Source organism: Blennius ocellaris (genome assembly GCF_963422515.1).
Source record: "Blennius ocellaris genome assembly, chromosome: 13".
Classification (NCBI taxonomy): domain Eukaryota; kingdom Metazoa; phylum Chordata; class Actinopteri; order Blenniiformes; family Blenniidae; genus Blennius; species Blennius ocellaris.
This window is the reverse complement of record NC_137662.1, coordinates 2613633-2633632: the sequence shown is the minus strand read 5'-3', so window position 1 is coordinate 2633632 and position 20000 is coordinate 2613633. Positions and strand designations below refer to the sequence as shown.

General features: G+C 43.0%; 1 protein-coding gene across 2 annotated transcripts in view; it reads right to left on the bottom strand.

Annotated features, from left to right (window-relative positions):
- Positions 1-20000, bottom strand: part of gfra1a (gdnf family receptor alpha 1a) — a 128770-nt gene that overhangs the window by 19843 nt on the left and 88927 nt on the right. For both annotated transcript variants that reach the window (XM_080507845.1, XM_080507846.1), the window contains 5 exons: positions 16007-16185; positions 14538-14710; positions 10889-10998; positions 8149-8283; positions 907-1088 (listed from right to left, as the gene is read on the bottom strand). In XM_080507845.1, coding sequence (XP_080363971.1) covers positions 907-1088; positions 8149-8283; positions 10889-10998; positions 14538-14710; positions 16007-16185 — 779 coding nt within the window. The remainder of the gene's footprint in view (positions 1-906; positions 1089-8148; positions 8284-10888; positions 10999-14537; positions 14711-16006; positions 16186-20000) is intronic.

The window sequence follows — 20000 nt, the reverse complement described above, 5'->3', positions numbered from 1 at the left end:
ACGTTACATTATGTTCCGTTGCATTCCGTGAACTTTTCACAAAAAAACTATTCGCCGGAATTGCATGAAGCTTTCAGGGATGATTTGTCTTTATCTAATGATTATATTAAACATAATATAAGAGCAATTGGGGCAGAGGTCTAGATTACAAAAAGATCAAAAAAGCATTTTTGTCATAACGCGGTCAGTTTTAATTCAATGGATGTTAAGCCAACACCAAAACGTTCAGTTTTCAATTCTCCATCCTGGGATTTGTCACATGATGCAGACCCTCATGCAGACATTCATGACCCTGGTGAGCGGTCGGGGGGAATCACATGGAAATTGTGAAATCCGTGTACATCAGTGTCAAACAGTGATAACATGAAGCAATTCAAACGACTCTGGCAAATGATGGAAGGACTGGTGTGGTGGATCAAATAACCTCATAATCTATTGGTTTCCATGGTGACAAATGTAGCGTTGGCCAAGGTATACGCTCGACTGAGCGCCCGTTCTAGTTTAGGGCTGTGATCACTTTTCTGGAGATTGCATTTCATTAGTGTTGCGTTGGCTATCAACAGTCCAATAGATGTTGGCAGATGACTTTTCAGAGGTTTATTTCATGTTTTATGCAACAGAACATTCATAAAATGTGGTGTGCGGGAAAGAAAAAAAGAAAAATCCTCTTACAGGATTACAGCAGTGGCATTTTCCCAGCTGAGAATTCAAACCAGGATCTGGTGTGTGGAGACATTCAGCAGCTTACTGGTTTTAGGTTTGTGCAGCATGCTGCATTTATAATTAAAACCAGAGTTTGGACGTGGCTGGGACTCGATCAGACTTCATATATGAACTGTGCAAGAAGAGATGTGAGACGTCTTCCCCAAGTGTGTGTGTGTGTGTGTGTGTGTGTGTGTGTCTCACCTGTAGGCTGCCACAGAAGTGGTAGATGCCGGGGTCTGTGTTGATGTGGTTGTCGATGGTGTTGGGGCTGCGCTCGCGGTTTCTTTGGTAGGGGGTGGTGGTGGAGGTGGTGGTCTGAACCGGAGACATGGGCTGCCACACCCCAACATCCGTCCCGTTTCCGAAGGCCTGGATGGCGTTGCCTGCAGGGAGGAGCGAGATGCTTTCATTATCACGTCCATACGTCCCTCTTGGATTGCAGGAAGCTGTGACAAAAAGTCTGGCAACTTATGGACGAAACACAGGATTAAACACTGGACGGGCTCAACGAAGAGACTGTGAACAAGGACAAGATTAAACTGCTCACATCTGCATGTTTTCAGGTTGTGGGAGGATGTATGAAAAGAAAAACAATGCATGCACAATGACAACACGTATTACTAGTAAACCAATGTAGATCCCATGTCCTGACATCCTTTCCTTAATAACAGTTTAATAATATAACAGACATAAGCTAAAGAATTCTAAAAGGACAAAACACACGGCATGTGAAACGTCGAAGCAACATCTGTGCAGCAAATTCATTCTTACCAGCATTTTAGCCGTTTCATACATATTAATGTTGGTAGAAATACGACCACATCAAGTGTAATAAACCCGACATCGTTCTGCAAATTAACAAATCTGCAAGTCTACGGCCTGCAAAAAAAGAGCACTTTGAATCATCGGCAGAGGTAAAGCTCGAGAGCGTACCAATAGTTTATTTCTTAAATTAGGGATGGACTTAAAAGAATTATAGAATTACAGACATTGCTAATTATGTTCAAACCAAATACTGAGTTTTACCAGAAAATGTATATATGTATGAATTTGACCAATTTTTCGACCAATCGATTTGATTTTGTGACGTTAACATATAGCCATCTCCAAAATAAATCCTTAAAAACTGAGAACTAATTCCCCATACAAAGCGGATGAGAGAGGCACTTCATGGAGGAGATCAGCATCTGTTGCCATGGAGACGCTCCCAGCTCAGCTCAGCTTTCACACAGTGCCTGGCTAGTTAGCATCGATATGAGCTAACGGCTATCATGCTGGTGATGCCAACTTGATTCTGAAAACTAATGTGGCCTTGGTGAAGGCGTGCGCTCTACCGAGTGTAGCTTTAGCTTTTAATTAGCTTAACTCCAAACTGCTTGGCGACGTGTTACAGACCTACACAGTCTTAAACCAAAATCGTGTTGATATGTTGGCTGATGTTCTTGGTCGTATGAACAATAATCTGATACGTCTGAGTTTACGAAGCATGAACTCCACACGCCTCTCAATGGGTCAGTTTACCGCCGGGGCCTCGTCTCACCGTGAATCACCTGCCGGCTGGTCCCCGTGTTCAAATAAAAGTGCGTATTGCGCCGGTCTCAACCACAATTAAAGGAGAGTTAGAAGGTACTTAGGTTTTGTTATCACCGTTCTCCATTATAAATTCACCACACCGTCAAAAAAACCTGAGTGCTGATGTGGCTATTTACCATTAGAGTCCATTAGTGGCCCTATTAATAGCTTTCTATGGCTTTGATGTAAAACACACACACACACACACACACACATACATCAGAGAAAAGCTGAGCTTTCCAGAGACGCTGTTTGAACGTAATGATATTCTTCCCTTCAACGCTGAATTATGACCCTGATCCTGTGGTAAAAGAAGGAAGAGCTGATCTGCATAACAACTCTTTAACCTCACTAAAACATTCATACACACATGAGCGCCCATGTCCACATGATGCACGGCACATAATAAAGCCGTTACTCCTGGGGATTTCTGCGACTGATCCATGTTCAAATTAACATAAATATCACTTCAAAGTCCCGTGTAACAAATGAGGCTGCGTGCGAGGTGAAGCGTCTGAGCACAACTTACCGAAACACCGTAACAGTTCAATATTTCACTTTGACCATCCTGTTAACTTCCTTGTAAGGATTACTCCCCTCTCTCAACTCGACTTTTGCTGCACGATTATGCCCAAAACACGTGTTTGTCGATGGTAAATGAAGTTGGTCGCGAGCACAGGCGACGAGAAAACACGTGGTGAAGTATACGTGTCGACCCGTGGCAGTGGAACTCATCAACCGACACCCAGAGCTTCAAATCTCTTCACTCGTTGCCAGGAACGATGCTTTAAAAGCCCAAGAAGCAGCTGCAGATGTGAAGGTATCATTTTTTTAATGTATTTTTTTTAAATCCTCTGTGCGTGAAGAAATGTGAAGTGTGAGTGAGTGCAGGTATTTTCCAGTAGCGTCAGTCGTTTTACAGTCTGTACCTGCTTTATCCGACTCCGGCTCAAGAGAGGATCATCTGATATCGTTTACCCAGAGACACTGTGGTGCTGTTTGGCTACCTCATCCCACTTATATGTGTGTGTGTGTATATATATAAAAGCTTCGCCGTCCTCCATGGATCAGAAAGCGCCACGTGTTGCTGGACGTGTTGCTTCAGCAGCTTCCCGTCTCGTCGCTCTGACGGCCTCGGCGCTGCTCCTCAAAGAGCTTCAGCCGAGTCCGACTGGAGACGTTCCTTCTGACAGTGTTTCCAGGAATGTGTCGAGGCGCGAGACATCTGGCGAGAGTACATGTGCAGAAATACGTGGAGCCGGATCGACTCGGCTCAAACTTTTACGGCTCCTCAAGACAATAACGTGGCCTCGCTCGCCCCCCATCTCTCTCTCTCTCTCTCTCTCTCTCTCTCTCTCTCTCTCCTCCTGATTAATCTGCATCTGACCTAGAAACAACCTCTGAGTTAGTTCCACTCTGCACATTTAATAAACGTGACGATCAATCTTCAACTGAGAGGAAGTCAAAGATGACTTTACTTCATCTGCTTTGCAGGGTCGACCTCCGTTAGAATCAGACAAACACACATTTCATCACTGTTTTCATTACCGGACTCTGCAGAGAACGCCAAGTGGTGTCAGCTTAAGATTTGATTCTAATTTTGAAATTGGTCTCGTTTTTCCCCAATCGTAGCCAGATGAAATAACGCATTTTTGATTGAACGTGACTTTTTATGAGTACGAGACCCCTGACACTGGTATCGGTGTAAGGTCCATTTTCACTCAGCTTTTAACCTAAGATGTTCAAAATGTTGCTCTCTGCTTCATGATTTGGCTAATTGTGCCATAGATCATGGTTATGTGCCTCTTTTTATATTAAAAACAGGATAAATTGTCGTATTTGCTGGTCCAGTCCAGACAGGCAGTTTGAAGTCAGTTTTAAATATGAACTTTTGACTGTTTGAGTTTTATCCATGAGGAAACACGTTAACACACTTGCTCTTAAGGAGGTGACCAGTGCTTTAATAAAAAAAATAAATAAATAACTAGAATGACTCTATAGTGACTCTATAACTAGAGCAGTGGAGTGGAACATAAGGCCTGAGGCCCAAACCCGGCTGCAAGAGGCTCCAGTCCGGCCAAACTACCAAGGAAATGGACATTTAAAAACAAACAGAAGATAGATATATATATATTAAAAAAAATCAAATTTCCTAAGAGAACCAGACAAAACACAACACTGTTGCTGTTGATGTTGCCATGAAAGATAGCCGACTAGCATTAGCCTTGCTGTCAGCGTGAGTTTGTAAAAGGTACAGGAGAATATTCTGTTTCTTGAATGTGTTCCTACTTTTCTTCTCAAGTTCCACTAAATTTCATTTAACTTCATGCTTTTATAAAGTGATAAAACACAAAGAACTAGAAAAAAATTCCACATTATTACACTGTCAATCTATAATTCAACACATAGAGGGAAAAAAACAACAAACAGTTCACATTAACTGCACTTTTTTTTTTTTTTTTCTCAGTAGTTTGCATCACAATATTGATTTAAAAGTGGCGTTATGTTGAGATTGAAATGTCATTTCTGGTGGTAATTCTTTGGCTTTGTAAAAATACTGACATTTTCAACACATATATCTGCACCACAACAAAGAAAAACTTTGAAGTTTATATATAAAGGTTATTATGGCACTATTTTACCAGTCCGGCCCACTTAGGATGAAACTGGACTGTATGTTTTTCCCTTGAACTAAAACGAGTGTGACACAATATTAAACAATATGGGATGTGTTGTTTACTCCACCCAGTTTTGCACAAGGTAGAAAGTAAACGTGAAGGTGATCAATTCAAAATGAGGCATTAATCCGTCTTTATCTGCGAGATATAACACTGCCGCCATCGAACGTCTAACCTTCAACAACATTAGAAGAAACAGGATATGGCGGTGGCGCTGGTGTGAGCAGTGAGAGTTCGCCTTCTGGCCGATGTCTACATCACCACTTTATCTCACTTTACATGTTCCAGGTCTGCTGTAACACTAGAATTGTCCCGGCTGCAGCGACCTTCGCATGCTGAGCAGGTCGGGCTGGAAAAGCTCTGAATACATCGAAGCTTGGGCAGCGGTGTGGAGAAAATTCCGGTGGCAGGAAAGAGAGGGAGGTTGTGTTTACTACTACCGCCTTAGTTTAATTCACATTTTCTTAATAGATTTAGGAATTTTGAATGAATTAAGCGCAAATAAATTGGAATATGTGTCCATTTGTCCCGACTCTGTGAATCCCGATTTTATGAGATCAAAGTGAAAGGAAGACAAAGTCCCCTCAGATCCTGTTTTTTTCCTTTTATAGCACCCCCCCCCCCCCAATATTTTCTATCTATTCTGTCATCAAGTTTCTCACTGGTCGTGACCCTGTAGCCGGCGTGTGTCAGGGTCTTCAGCGTTGTCAGTTCCAGTTACTGCTGAGCAAGCTTAATGAGAGCAGAGAGAGGGAGGACGGCTCCAGAGGAGACGGAGAGACGAAGCGTGGGACATGTGAGAGGAAGAGTAAAAGGAAAAAAAAGCGGCGGGGGTGGAAACTCCTCCACTCTGCACAAACACCAGAAACGGAGGCAGCTTCAACCTACGTCATCCCTCTTTGATCTGGCGTTGACGCACACTCAAAAGAGAATTGCGGCGGCGCTTGTCGCCGACCTGGCCAGGTGAGAAGACGGCAGAGACGGGGCGGAGACGCGGCGGAGACGCGGCGGAGACGGGGTTCACAGAAGACCAGGAGGTGTGGAAGGACAAAAACTAGGCTGCGTCTCGTCTCTGTCTGAGCTGTCACACCGACAGGGAACATCAAAGCGCCCACTTTGTCCGAGTCCAGCCACTCTCTTCTTCTTCTTCTTCTTCTTCTTCTTCTTCTTCTACTCTTTCCCTCCTTCCTCATCGAGCGTGCCGCTCGTTATTTCCAACGCACGCCATTATCTCCTGCACACTCCCACTTAAGGGCAAAACGGACACGTTGACATGTGTTTCCTGCTTGATTGCTTCGTCAATTCGACTCCTAACCGAGTCAATTAGCAAGGAAAATGCAGGGAGCTTGACACCTGCTAATCGACGGCAGTCGATGTGTGGAACTCATTTATCACTCTGATGAGTGGAGCAACATCCCGCAGTCCAGACCACTCCGTCCACGTATGTGAAATGTAGTTATTATCAAGGATTAATGCTCCACGCGGTAAGTAACAACCTTATGGAGATACTTGTCTCCAGTCAGAATCGTATTTATTTCAATCGTATTCAGTATGATATATATGATGACAGCACAGATAATGAAATATCTTACATTTAACGTATTTCTCAACATATAAACTTTAACAGACACATCACAACAACGTCCAACTGTTTGTCTCGTAACGTGTCGTAATGTGTTGATTCACACATTTCTTCAACATGAAAACCCTGAACTACAACTACGCAGTGTTTTCTTCTTAATGATGCCCAAATTCAAACCCACATGCTCCTCTTCCTTTCCCCTCTGGACACATTGTGATGGTAGATCTGTGATGGTAGTGATGTAGAGCCGTGACGGTAGATTTAGCGCTAAACCCGGATCTTTCTCACATTAGAAGCCGCTGGCCTCGCACTTTGCATCACAAATGTTGGAGCTTCATAGAATATAAATCATTCATTTTCCTCCGTTTCTAAGTGCTTCACGATAGTTCATGGTTAATGAGTATGTAGGTGTTAAAGAATATTTAACATTTTTCCCCTCACAGGTGACCTTTAAAGGTCTTGAAGATACTAAATTAATCAAACAGCAGCCAAGATTCATTCTGGCTGTTGATCAAGGTATTAATGAAAAAACATCTCAAATTAGCTGATTTTCCCATTTACGTCCCACTGATGTCATTTTTAACCATTTTGGGGGTGAAAGTAGAAATGCCAGAGATGAAGAGAACGTTAAAGATTCTTGTCATCGCCTAAAATGTGAGTCTTTCTCACAACCGGTTTTAAGATGTCATTGGTCCTGACTTGGATACGGCGGAATTAAAAGTATACGGACGGCGATCTATTTTCATTCCTGCAACTCAGAGACATTTTTCTCGTAATAAATTCTGGTCCTCGGGGTTTCAATAACCATAAAAAGTGTGAGTTATTTCACGCGCGGATGTCCTTTCAGCTTGACCCTGCGTTCTGACATCAATGACGCTTCGTGTTACACTTCAGGCCTGTCGCGTGTCGGCGGACCGACGCTTAGCGGACCAGCTAAACAAGAGGAGCGCAATCTGCTCTGATCACACACACACACACACACATGCACACGCACACACACAATACACAATGAATCTGTCTCGTGTCGCCGAGGCGCTGTAGGAACGGCTTGTGGCTTATTAATCCTGGCTGTGGGGAAGAAAAAAAAGAAAAGAAAAAAAGAAAGTGTGTTTTTAAATGTGTGGCGGAGAGCAAGGATGAGAGGGAGGGAGAGTGTGTGTGCGTTTGAGGAAGGCTTGTTAATTAAAGTCATTGTGTAAGAGGTTTGGGATGAAAAAGCTGCTTTCTGTCAAAGATCTGGAGCAGGAGGAACACCGAGTTACACACACACACACACACACACACACACACACACACACACACACACACACACACACACACACACACACACACACACACACACACACACACACACACACACACACACACACACACACACACACACACACACACACACACACACACACCAGCGCTGCAATATGGAGCTTTCTTCACAGTGCGGCGGGACAACAATGCCGGCAGAGCAATGGGAGATGTTTGGTGAGGAGCGGGAGACAAGGAAAGAAAGGAGAGGGATAAAAGGGCAACATGGAAGGGAGGGTTGGATGGAAATAGACTCCAAGGAGCAGATAAGCTACAGCGGGAGAGTCAGAGGCTGGTGGAAAGACTCACGGAGGCAGGTGTTCTCCGTGAAAAACTCGGTGAACTTGTCGCACTCGTCCTTGTTGTTGCCGCTGTTGCTGCAGTCGCAGAACGGCGACACGCTGATCTTCTGCGAGCGCAGGTAGTTGGGCGTCATCACGGTCCCTGGAGCCGGCGAGACACAGCACACAGACAGTTCAACTGGTGGAAATCGTTTTACCAAAGTAAAACTAGAAACCCCTCGTAAACTTTTTGGTTTAATGAGAAAATTATCTCTTGATGAAAAGCAGTTTGTGTCACTTTGACTGAGAGCCGTTCACAGCCTTTGCCTTGTAATCGCCATTAAATTTTCCTGAGATGCGAGTTCAGTAAACAAGTAAATAAATTACTGTCGTCCACTCAATTTCCAGAGTAACGGCCGTTTGTGTGAGACATGTAGGAACCAACATTGTACCAAAGGCCTTTAATGAGAGAATACTGACCGTGTGAATGTACCACATGTACAACTTGTACAACTTGTACAACTTGTACAACATGTGTCAGGGTTAACCTGACAATAACCTCCATCTGATTTACAGTTAATTCAGCAAAGGAAAGTTTCAGGAAAAACATCTCATCTCATCTTATAAAACAGTCAGAGATACTGAAGATATTATTATTACAGGGCAATAAATAAATAAATAAATAGATAGATAAATAAATAAATAGATAGATAGATAGATAGATAGATAGATAGATAGATAGATAGATAGATAAATAAATAAATAAAATAAAAATTACATAAATAAATAAAATTTCATTTCAAAGTAATAATTATGTAGTTTAATAGTTATTAATAAAGTTGGGATTTATTTTAATCCACAAAAAGTCTTGCAATATTTCAGTTTATGTGCAAAAACGTGTTGTTTAAATAGGCTTTAAGTTTTGGATTTAAATCAATAATGCAAAATAAATCACTTTTCCACATAAATTCCTGTCCATGCTAACCCGCGTCACCATGAAGTTAACATGTGTTGCTGAATGCAGATGACACACACTAAACTGTGCCACTTATTGAAGGTAAAAACTGGGGAACAAACAGTTTTTTAACAACTGAACTAATCAAAGCCCAATCGTAACTCACATTTCCTCAAGTCCACTTTCTAACGGACAGTCTTTGCACCGCTGGGGCCAAATCAAAATTTAAGTAATCATAAACATTTCTTCTTCTAACCATAAAACACATTTAAAATGAATCCTGCATAACGGATGCTATTTCCAATAGAGGCAGCAATACCAACATTAAAGACTGATTGTCAAACCAGTTCACAGCTGAATATCTCAAAATTAGAAATACTTAGAAGTGAATAGACACTGAGTCTATTTGAAAGACGGCAGCCTCTTTGTATTCTCGTAAACCTGTCCAATTTTGTCCACACTGTTATCCAATTTATACATCTTAACCCTGGGGTCTTGGTGGAATAAGCGTCATGCATTCTATGCAGATGACACAGTTATATGTTTTACTAAAATCCGACGCAGATGATATCACTTTCATTGTCTTCTGTTCTAACAAACTTCAAAAATCTAAAGAAAACGCTCTTCTTCCGACAGACAATCAAAAGAATGTCTATAAGTAGGACAGCAAGTTTGGTGTAATTTCCACACTCAATTGGTGCCACTTCTGACGCTGGAACAGTCATTCATGCTTTTATGTCAAGTCAGAGAGATTGTTGTCAAAACCGTAATACATTATCGCTGCTACACATCATTTCAGGGTTTTCATTTTCCCTCCTGTGCACAGCAGGAGCACAGTTCCTGTAGGAGGTGGGATGCAGAGGAGCTGCAGTTGAAGAACAGGCTCTCTCTCTCTCTCTCTCTCTCTCTCGCTCTCTCTCTCTCTCTCTCTCTCTCTCTCTCTCTGCGAGGGAAAGTAAATAGCTTCAGTCAGTGATTTCTCGCTCTCCCAATGGATTGTTCCCCGGAGCTGGCTGCGCTCCAAAGCAGGTCTTTTTGTTTTGCAGGAGGCAGAATGGACTTGCTGCCTGGACGTGTGTGAGTCTGGTGTCTTTGAGAGGACGGGCGCTGGACAGTTCGCCGTGCTGGAGTCCAGAGTGGCATGGCGGTGGAACCGCCACTGCTCATGTTTGTAGCGCATCATTCCCCGCTGCATGCGTGTGTGGTTTCATTATCGAAAAAACAAACGACGGCACCCACTAGTGGCCCAATGTGCCGACTGCATCTTTTTTCAAAACGTCGCTTGTAAACAGGCAACTTTTAGGAAACAAGAAATCAATGACAAGTGCTTGAAACGCTGTCGCGTACACAATGAAGACGTAAAGAGACCATGTGGTCAATTTAGCGTACGTCTTCCAGACAGTGGCACGTTACATATGGAAGGTTATATAAGAATGATATATATATAAATATTTTGTATAGATGTTTTTTGATTGACTGACAATAATTGCAAGTATCAGTAAATCCAATCAGGGAAGAACATTACAATTAGGATCAAATGTTGACTTGAGATGTGTTGAACTTCTTCCCCGTCTCATACATGCTCATTTATAGAGCCGTGACATTGTGCATAAGCATGGTTTTATAGATCTGTCTTAGATTGTGCATCAGTGCGGCACCACTCAGGCACGTCGCGACGCGAAGTGCTTTCAAACAAATTGCAATGAAACACCCGTGGAACATTAAAATCATGTTTCAGATCATTAAGACCCCAGACTTTTAGATTGGATCCCACACAGTCTTAGAACCGACATCCGTCAGCAGGTGAGCTCACCGATCAGTCCCGAGTAGGCGAGGAGGCAGTCGGCGTAGTTCTCCTTCAGGCAGCCCGACAGCGAGCGAGGCTCCGGCTGGCAGTTGACGAAGAAGTCGGCGAGTCGTGACCTTAAACACGAGACAGAGCCACAACTACTTCAGAGACAAGTTCTTAAACTGTGGAAGTGAAATCTGATGGCCTGCGCCACTGTAAATACGCAGCAAAATCCAAATTAGTGTGCAGTGGCAGTCATTTCTCTCTATTTAATTAGGCTTCTTAATAGCCGCCTTCAGTGGAGGGAGATGACCCTCTTACGCACGCCGCCGCGGCTTTAGATCCCGTAATGAGCCAGGCGAAAAGGCAATTCCCCGCCAAGTCCGTTCTGTTTCATTTGCTGCCTCCGCAAATGTTTGTTTACACTTTGGCCGCAGGTGCAGTGGCATGTGAAATTGAAACGCAGTTCCGGATTCCTGAGAAAGTCACTCTCTGAAGTGTGCTTAAGTGTGATGGACTGACTCCGGGACGGACAAAGAAAAGTTGCCCGGTGTTACATTTGGAAAAGAAAAAAAGATAAGATAAGATTTTATATATATATATCATTTTACACATATTATTTGAGAATTCCTCAATATTATTAACTTTATATGAAAGTCAGTGCGATAATTCTGTAATATATAAAGTGGCATTAACAAAAATATAATAGAAATGGTAAATAGGGAAAATTATTGAAATAATTTTAAATAATTAGTCATTTTTATCTTATATATTTATGATGTTCAATTTACTTAGCTTGATATTAAAAGATATATCCATCAATAATAATAATAATAATAATAATAATAATAATAATAATAATAATAATAATAATAATAAAATAAAAGTATTAGAAATTCAATTTATTGTATAATGTAAACATTATAAATACAATATTATTTTGTATGTTATTATTATTATTACAAATAATTTCTTTCTGAATACATTTTCAAATGAGAAAAAATACAGCTTGAACATATATGAAATTATGACAATATTTTTGGGAAAGTAAAACACATTTCCAAAAGCTACCACTAATGTGGTACAAAACCCGTCTCGTATTCCTTCGAGGCCTGAATATATTCATGATTTCTGCTGCATCGGCTTAGTTTCTTCAAATGAAGTGAGACTGGAATGATGGAGATGTTTGGTTTTTGGGTTTTTTTTTTTTTTTAAAGCGCCGATGAAAATCCCGGCTTTAAAGGATTTCTGTGCATCTGAAAGGGAAACTTACAACCTCCCACTGAGAAACACTTGTGAGCATCACACGCTCACATATATGGCCTCCCAGCGTGAACCCTCTAATCACAGCAGTCTGCTGCGGAAGGTTGTCAACAGCAGCCAGTATACTACACCTGACATATGGTGGGCGAGCTGCTGGAAACGCACCGCTTTAATCCATCAGCGCCATCTGACAAATGGAGCGGGGGGGGTTGGGGGGGGACCTGTTGTTCAGCACCGAGCGTATGTCTGACGGATGCAGGGCCCCCGAAAACATCTCCCCAAAATTGCATGTTTAAAAATAAGACAAATATGGGAGGAAGGAGAGACATTTGTGGCTGGAATCTACTGCTGTTGTGTGGAGAAAGAGGGGGGGGTGGGGGGGGGGGGGACCGGAGGCTACAGTCCAAATGGAGCTCATTTATGATGCTTTAATGCCTCCATTTAATCCCAGAGACCCACCAGACTCCAGAGGCGGAGATCTGCGTCAGACATCCATCACTGACTGACTCTAAATGCAGAACCCCCGCGGTGCCAGGTGTGTGGGAGCGACTCTGAGGCCTCACACATGAAGGGAAATCAGGAGAGTTTTGCGGGGCGGCCGGGAGAGTGGTCGTCTCTCAATCGTTAGGGTTGCAGGTTCGATTCCCACATCGACACCACCCGCGTACGTGCCAAAGGGTCCACGTGCAAGACACTGAACCCCCAAACTGCTCCCAATGGATCGACAGCGTCTTGCGTGGCAGCAGCTTCCATTGGTGCCTGAATTCCAGCAACGTGTTAATTACATCGTAATAGGCATTATGGAAACATTATGGAAACAACATTAAAGTACCGTACTTTCTGAACTGTAATTTGCATCTATCAAAAAAAAGGCATCAAGGTAAACAAAGCAGACATAAATGAGGTGTGTTTTGTTTCGTCCCGTCCAGATGGAACTGCACCGTGATGACCCCCCCCCCCCCCCAGGAGTTCCACAACTCATCTGCTCTTCCATCGTACCTTTAACCTTTTTACCTTGGACGGCATTGCAGTTTGTTTGTTTTTAGTTTCATTTGCACACTGTAGCTTCACGTAAAGCTAGAATCTGAGTTGATGGACTTTGTGGGGTTTGCATGGTCTTCCTGTAGACACGTTGCTTTTCTTAGATCACTACGACTTCCTCCTGAAATCCGATCCATGTGACTTGTGACTCTGCACTGTTTTGTCGGTGAACTCTTGCATCTGTATACTTTCTGGACGGTGTGATTTTGACGGGTTCCTGCAGATCATTAACACCTAACAGACGACACATTGTCGCCCATGACCCTGTGATCATTACCTCAGTGCCAAAGTCCTGTCAGATTTTTACATTTGATGCTGCACAGTGTCATAATTACCAGCGTTAGCACAGAGAGCTCACAACGACACCCCAACATGATGAGGGTCTGTACTAATTAGCACCAAAGTGCTAACAAGGATACATCAACATATCAGCCGTAGTAAAAATAATCTAAAAAAAGGAAACTACAGAGTCTTAATGAGCCTGATTCTTCTCCAGTCGAACAGTTTTTGATCTGCAAATTTTCCAGATTTAATGTCGGCTTTTAAACCCCTGAATGAAGTTTATTGTAAAACATTGCTGTTCAATGTTCCACCCACTTGTTTAAAAGTAGCTCACTAATGAAGGCTAAAGTTTAGATCAAGTTAACAATGTTTATATGACAACGGTGCTCGGAGCCACTGAAGATGCAACTTTAAGAAAACGCTCTTGCTCGGTGGACACGGGACAAAAAAGTTACTTTTCAAAAATGATCTGACTCCATCTCCATGGAAACCGGGGTAAAAAAAACGCAACTTTTTGAAAATGTGCCGAGTCCGTCTGTGTGGCAAAAGATGAAAGTGCAATTTTTTGAAAATGCTCCCTCTCTGTGGAAACAGGGTAATAAAAAAAAACGCAACTTTTTGAAAATGCACCAAGTCCATCTCCATGGAAACGGGGGGGGACACAACTTTCCCGAAAAGCTGCCACTGCGCGTCCTCACTACAGCCGTAGTAAAAAGTTCTTCTGCACATGCTCAGTAGACGGACACCAAGAACAACATTTCCTCCATGACTCCCGGCCCACATTCCCCTGGGACTTGGTGCTTTTATTTTGACAGTCACCGTACTAACATGGAACAGTACTAACATCTTGGTCGTCTGTCTTCTTCTCCCATTGTTAATGTTTAGAGCGGATGGTTCTCTGCTGCGTGCGTGTATGTGTGTGTGTGTGTGTGTGTGTGTGTGTGTGTGTGTGTGTGTGTGTGTGTGTGTGGTTTCAATACAAAAACTAACAGCAGCACCAACTAGTGACCTGGCAAGTCAACTCCACCATTTTCAACCCGGGGCCTAACAGGAGCAGGTTTGACAGAACGCTTTCTTTGCTGCTGACCTGCAGATGTAGTTGGTCTTGCAGGAGGCCTGCACTTCCAGGCAGTTGGGCGTCTGTTTCTCTTCGTACGAGCAGACGGGGACGATGGTCTGGCGCCGGCGCTCGGAGCACGCCGTCTGGTCGCTGACCGGGCACGAGCAGAACAGCATGCCGTAGCTGTGCTTCGGAGGGACCTGCAAGAAACCGCAGGCCCACGTTCAGTGGGTTTTAGGTCCCGAAGCTCATGATAATTCAATACAGATTAGTTCTACAACTTTACTCTGAAAAAGAGTTGGTTTTTCAAATTCACAAAAATCAACATCAAATTGCACGATAAAGTCATGGAGTCAATGGCGGTGCTAAATTAATAAAAAAATGTGTGCATTATTATTAAAAACGTTTTTTTTCAGTTATGGCGCTTCAATACATCCACAGTAACATTTGATTTTTATTTTGGTAGAAAACAGCCGTCGATGGCAGAATGGCTGCAAGACATCAAAAGAGAAACGGTTTCCCAGATTTATCTTCAACTTTTCCTGTATTGTGAGGAAAAAATAGAAATATTTTTAGAGTATTTTGGACACTACGTTTTTCATCTGACAAATTTTGTTATCACTGTTAATGCTGATTCTCCACAAATCACTTTTTTTTCCCCACAGCTGCTTCAAGCTCTTCTGATAAATCCTTGCATTTGTACTGATTATTATGTAAAAGAAATGAAGTCTGTGTTGCATGTTGAGCACTTTTAGACTCTGAATTTCTGTCGGGATTAATGTGAACTCTCAGCAAATTATTATAAAACTCCTTCATTACTGTGAGCAAGTGGGTCCGTTGTTGTAATAAAACTTTAGTGGTGATAATCAGGCAAGAAAAAGCCAATAATGATGTGTCGGGAAGATATTTTTATCAAAACAATACCGAGAAATCAAGATATGTAATGTTGCCATTCATAAATATATCCTTGAATCAGTGATCATTTAAAAACACGAGACCCTTCATATCAGAATTTACAGTTTTCAGGACGTACTAATGCTGATTGTCCAAATGTATTTATTACAAGAAACTGTGCTTCTTGTTTTTGATTAGTTAAACATTCATAACGAGAGAAAGCAGCTTAAAATGGCAAATACTGACGTGCAGATGCCAGTATTTGGAGGAATGTGCTACAATATTGAAAATTGCCATTTTTTTTTTAAACATTTAATATCAACACAACATTTAAAATGTTGATGTCAGCAGCGCTGCAACGGATCAATTTATTCCTCGATTTATCTCAGAAACAAGCTGTGCAGACGGAGGTTTGTCAGTTCTGGAGACAAAAAGAAGAGAAAATGATATGTCACTGGCCGACAAACAACGTCTTTCATTCCGAGCTGCTGCTCGGTGCTTCCAGACAAATGATTGTCATTTTCTCAACAATACGGAAGCGACGGCCAAAAAAGCCTCCACGGTTAGTTTTGAGGGTACGTTCGGCGTCGGCGGTGGCTTGCCTTGTCGAAGAACTGCCTCAGGGCCTTGTGGCACTTCCTCTTGTTGCAGACTTCGGCGGTGGACACGCGGCTGGTGCACGGGCTGATGTAGGCCGAGCGGTACTTCTTGCACGTGTCGTTGAGGTTGCAGGCCTTGGCGGCGTTGAGGCAGTTGTTCTCTCTGGCGACGGCGGGCTCGCCTGAGAACATACGGCGGGAGGAGGAGAGGAGAAAAAGACAAAGAATGAGTGACAATCCTGCAGCTGTGATCAAAGTTGTAAAAGTATATTGAAATTGATCATAAAAGTTGTTTTTGGACTGGACTGCCTCCAATCCAGTGCAGGAAAACAACCAACCACGATATCAGTGATGCTGCTGATTGTTGATATCAATGTAGCATCAGGACACGTTTGTACAACACGCTGACATTTCTCAGCGTTGAAAACTTCAGATTTAGACAAACTGTGTCTCCGTTTGCAACTGAACAGGGGGAGGCGAACATTTACGTCACAATTCGTGACGACGCCCCCTACAGGTTGGGCGTATTTATAGCAGCTCTTCACCAGGTGTAGTTGCAGGTTCAGGTCAATGAGGAGGAAAGAACTATGTCTGTTAAAAAAAAAAAACACGGGGACGTGCTGTCAGTTAAGAGTTTTGTCAAACAGTTTTTCTTTGACAAATCTAATCTTGGAAACTTTCCCTGGCCCTGGATCCCAGATTGGGAATCTCTCTCCCTGGGAATTTAATGCAAATTTGATCACCAAATTTCTAAGAAAAACAAAAAAATGCTAATAACAATCTGAAAACATTTCTGATTTAAAAAAGAAGAAACAGATGATTTTTACATTAAACTAAAACCATGCAGTCAGGATCAGACACGGTTGTGATTGTTAATTGTTTTTTTTTAAGATATCCAAGTGTCCAAGAATTTTTTTTAAACTTAAAGTTGTACTCTTTCCAACATATTTTTTTACAACATTTCATCTTGAAATATCCTTTATCTAGGTCTGGATGCTTTGTGGAGATTGAAAGGTAATGTACAGGTGAATGTTTAGGGCAAAATGTTGTGTTGAGAATTATGTGAACCATCTTTATCAACATCTTATGTTCAGGCCTTGTTTTCTCTAAAGGCTGAGGGGGTTTTATTGATAGTTCAGCACTGAGGGGGTTAACCCTTTCTGCTTCCCCATCACGCCTTTGTAAAAAATAATACCGGCTCATTTCACTCTGAAATACAAATAATCTGTACCGGCTGAAAGAACATCTAGTATCGGTGTGTCTGCGCACAGCACACACAGAAAACACACCTACAGATCGTATCATTACCAAACAAAAGCAATTCTACTCCCCAGGCGACGCCGTCTCCTCCACCGAGTGCAGCAAGAAAGAGAGAGGCCGGGAGCGAACGAGGCAGAGAAAAAGTGGAGAGAGCTGGAGTATAACCCACGTACAGGCGGGTTCTTTGGTGTTTTTTTGTTGTTGTTGTTTCTCTCTATTCATCCACCTGTCAGTGGCTGCGTTTGTTTGCTTTGTGGACGAGACTCCTGTTTCCCAACAGCTTAGCCTCCATCAAACACCCAGTTCTCGTCTGGGCGGCCACGCTCAGGTCAACCTGTGTGTACAGTACAAGTAAGTGTGTGTGTGTGTGTGTGTGTGTGTGTGTGTGTAGATCTGTTGTACTCATCAAAGTGTCGGCTGCTTACTTATCTTGCGATCCCGCTCTAATTGCTGGCGTTCGCCTCTCTCCACCATTAATTAACATTTTCATGCACTTCTGCCCCACGTGCTGGATTGTTTTTTGTTTTTTCGGGGGGGGGGGGGGGGAGCGGGGCAGAAAACCTAATTTTCCTCTCTCGCTCTAATTAAAATAGGTGAAACACAGTGTGACAAATATATAGGAGTGGAGGTGGGGAGGGCGAGGGTTGGGGGGTGGGGGGGCAGCCAGAGTGTTAGCGAGTCGACAAACCGATCGGCTGATTGGAGAGTTGTTGTGCCGAGCAAAGTGTGTTAATAAGATTCAGCACATCAAGGCGGAGGAGGAGAGAGGGAGATTAAAAGGGACACGGAGACACGTGGGGGGGGGGGGGGGGGGGGGGTAGATGGATTAATTGGCCACGGGGTGGATGCTGTTTGTCCTGCTACAGAGGAGGAGATGGTGAAGATGAATGCTTTCCCTCGGTACCTTCCGGAGACTTGCTGGAGAGCCGTCCTCGAATCAGTCGCTAGCAATCCACTTTGTAGTCGCCCACCCCCCCACCCCCTACCCCCTATGCTCACCCTACCCCCACCCCCGCTAAATACTACTCATTAAAACCTGTGGAGTTTGCATGTTTTCCTGTGGCCTCTGTAGATTTTAAATAGGTCATATTATGTAAAATCCACTTCCTGAAGGTTCTCCAGCAGTACTAATCATCTCCACACCTGGAACGACGCCCCAGAAGAGAATAAAGTGTGTCCTCTCTCTCCCTGGCTTGTTCCAGGTTTTAAAAAGTGTGTTGCTCCAACCTGCCAATCAGAAATCAAACCCTATATAGTGTCATCGGGGGTTCAGCCAATCACAATCAAAGTAGGCTCCTCCCCTTTGACTCCTCCCACAATCAGGCAGCTCTGCTCTGGCACATGACACCACGAGAGGAAGTACTTCCTCCTCTTCCCATAGATGGGCGTGTGTGTGGGCGGAGCCAGTCCAGCTCACACAGACACAGCAGATTCTGAATGCAGCTCCGAGGATCTAATATTCTAATGGAGGAAAATCAAGGAGGAGCTGCAAATTTGAATACGAGGTTTCTGAACCAACAACACCATGTGAAATTATTGAAATGTGGATAATATCACATTTGTACACGTAAGAAACACTAAGGACTCTTTGGGAACCAACCCGCTCTACCAACTGCACCATAGCCACAATATTTGATTGTTTATATGGTTCTTCTCCTTTCTTTTCTCAGCGGTAGGCCTTACAAATACAAACAACAGCGCCAACTCAGGGTCCAACGTGCTCACTACATAGTTTTCGGTGTTTCTGCCATTTGAATGGACACCTTTTAAAAATGTTGTCATTTCAACACAAGACATTTCTGAGACAAAAAAAAGATGAATTTTCACTTGAAACGTCACCATTTAACCTCAAATGTATGTTTATAGACTGTAGTAGAAAACCAAAGTACCGACAGAAAACATGCAAATTCCTCCCAGAATGGCCCTGCCTGGACTCGAACCCACAACCCTTTCACTGTGAGGCGAGACAGTGCAAGTCACAACACCAACGCACAAAGCCATAAACAAATCAGTGAAACATCTGCTCAAAATCCGGTGTGATGGAGAGCTGAACGATCATTTGGGAATAGACAGATTTTTTTGTTGTTATTTATGCATAAAATTAAAAAAGTCTTTGTTGGCTTTCAGGATCCAAAACTCTTTTGCGAGAATTGTGGACTAAATGGCAGAGCAATTATCGCGCAGCGTTAACATTTACTGAAGGAAAGAAGATTAAAACTAAAGGAAGGAAGTGTCACCGAGTCACTGCTTGAGCCGTACGGTAGTAATACTCGATTAAGAGTTTTGAAGATGCTTTGATGTTCGCTTTTTAAAACCATTATGCTTGACTAAATAAATCTTTCTTCTTTTTTTTTTTTTTTTTTTTTCCCAGTAAGTGCCTAATTCCTTTGGCTTTGAATTTACCTGAAAGAGTCTGATTGAGAGCTTCGTCTCTGCTTTCTTTTCATCCCTCACTTCAGCTCAGACGACACACTCATAACACACTCATCCCGCAACAAAGACAAGCTTCCCAAACTCTGACTTGACAGTGTGGTGAACTCTTCTTTCCTCTCTGACTGAATGAACACAAAGCAGAAGGCACCTGTCCACTGTCTAAGTAGATGCAATGCGATAAGTAGGCCACGCACCCGCAACAAACCGTCTGCAGCTCCGTTTCCCAACTGGAAGTTGTTCTGCTGGCAGCGTTTGGCAGTTTCAGGTTGCGGCGAGGTATGTCATCATCTCGTCTCAACTCACT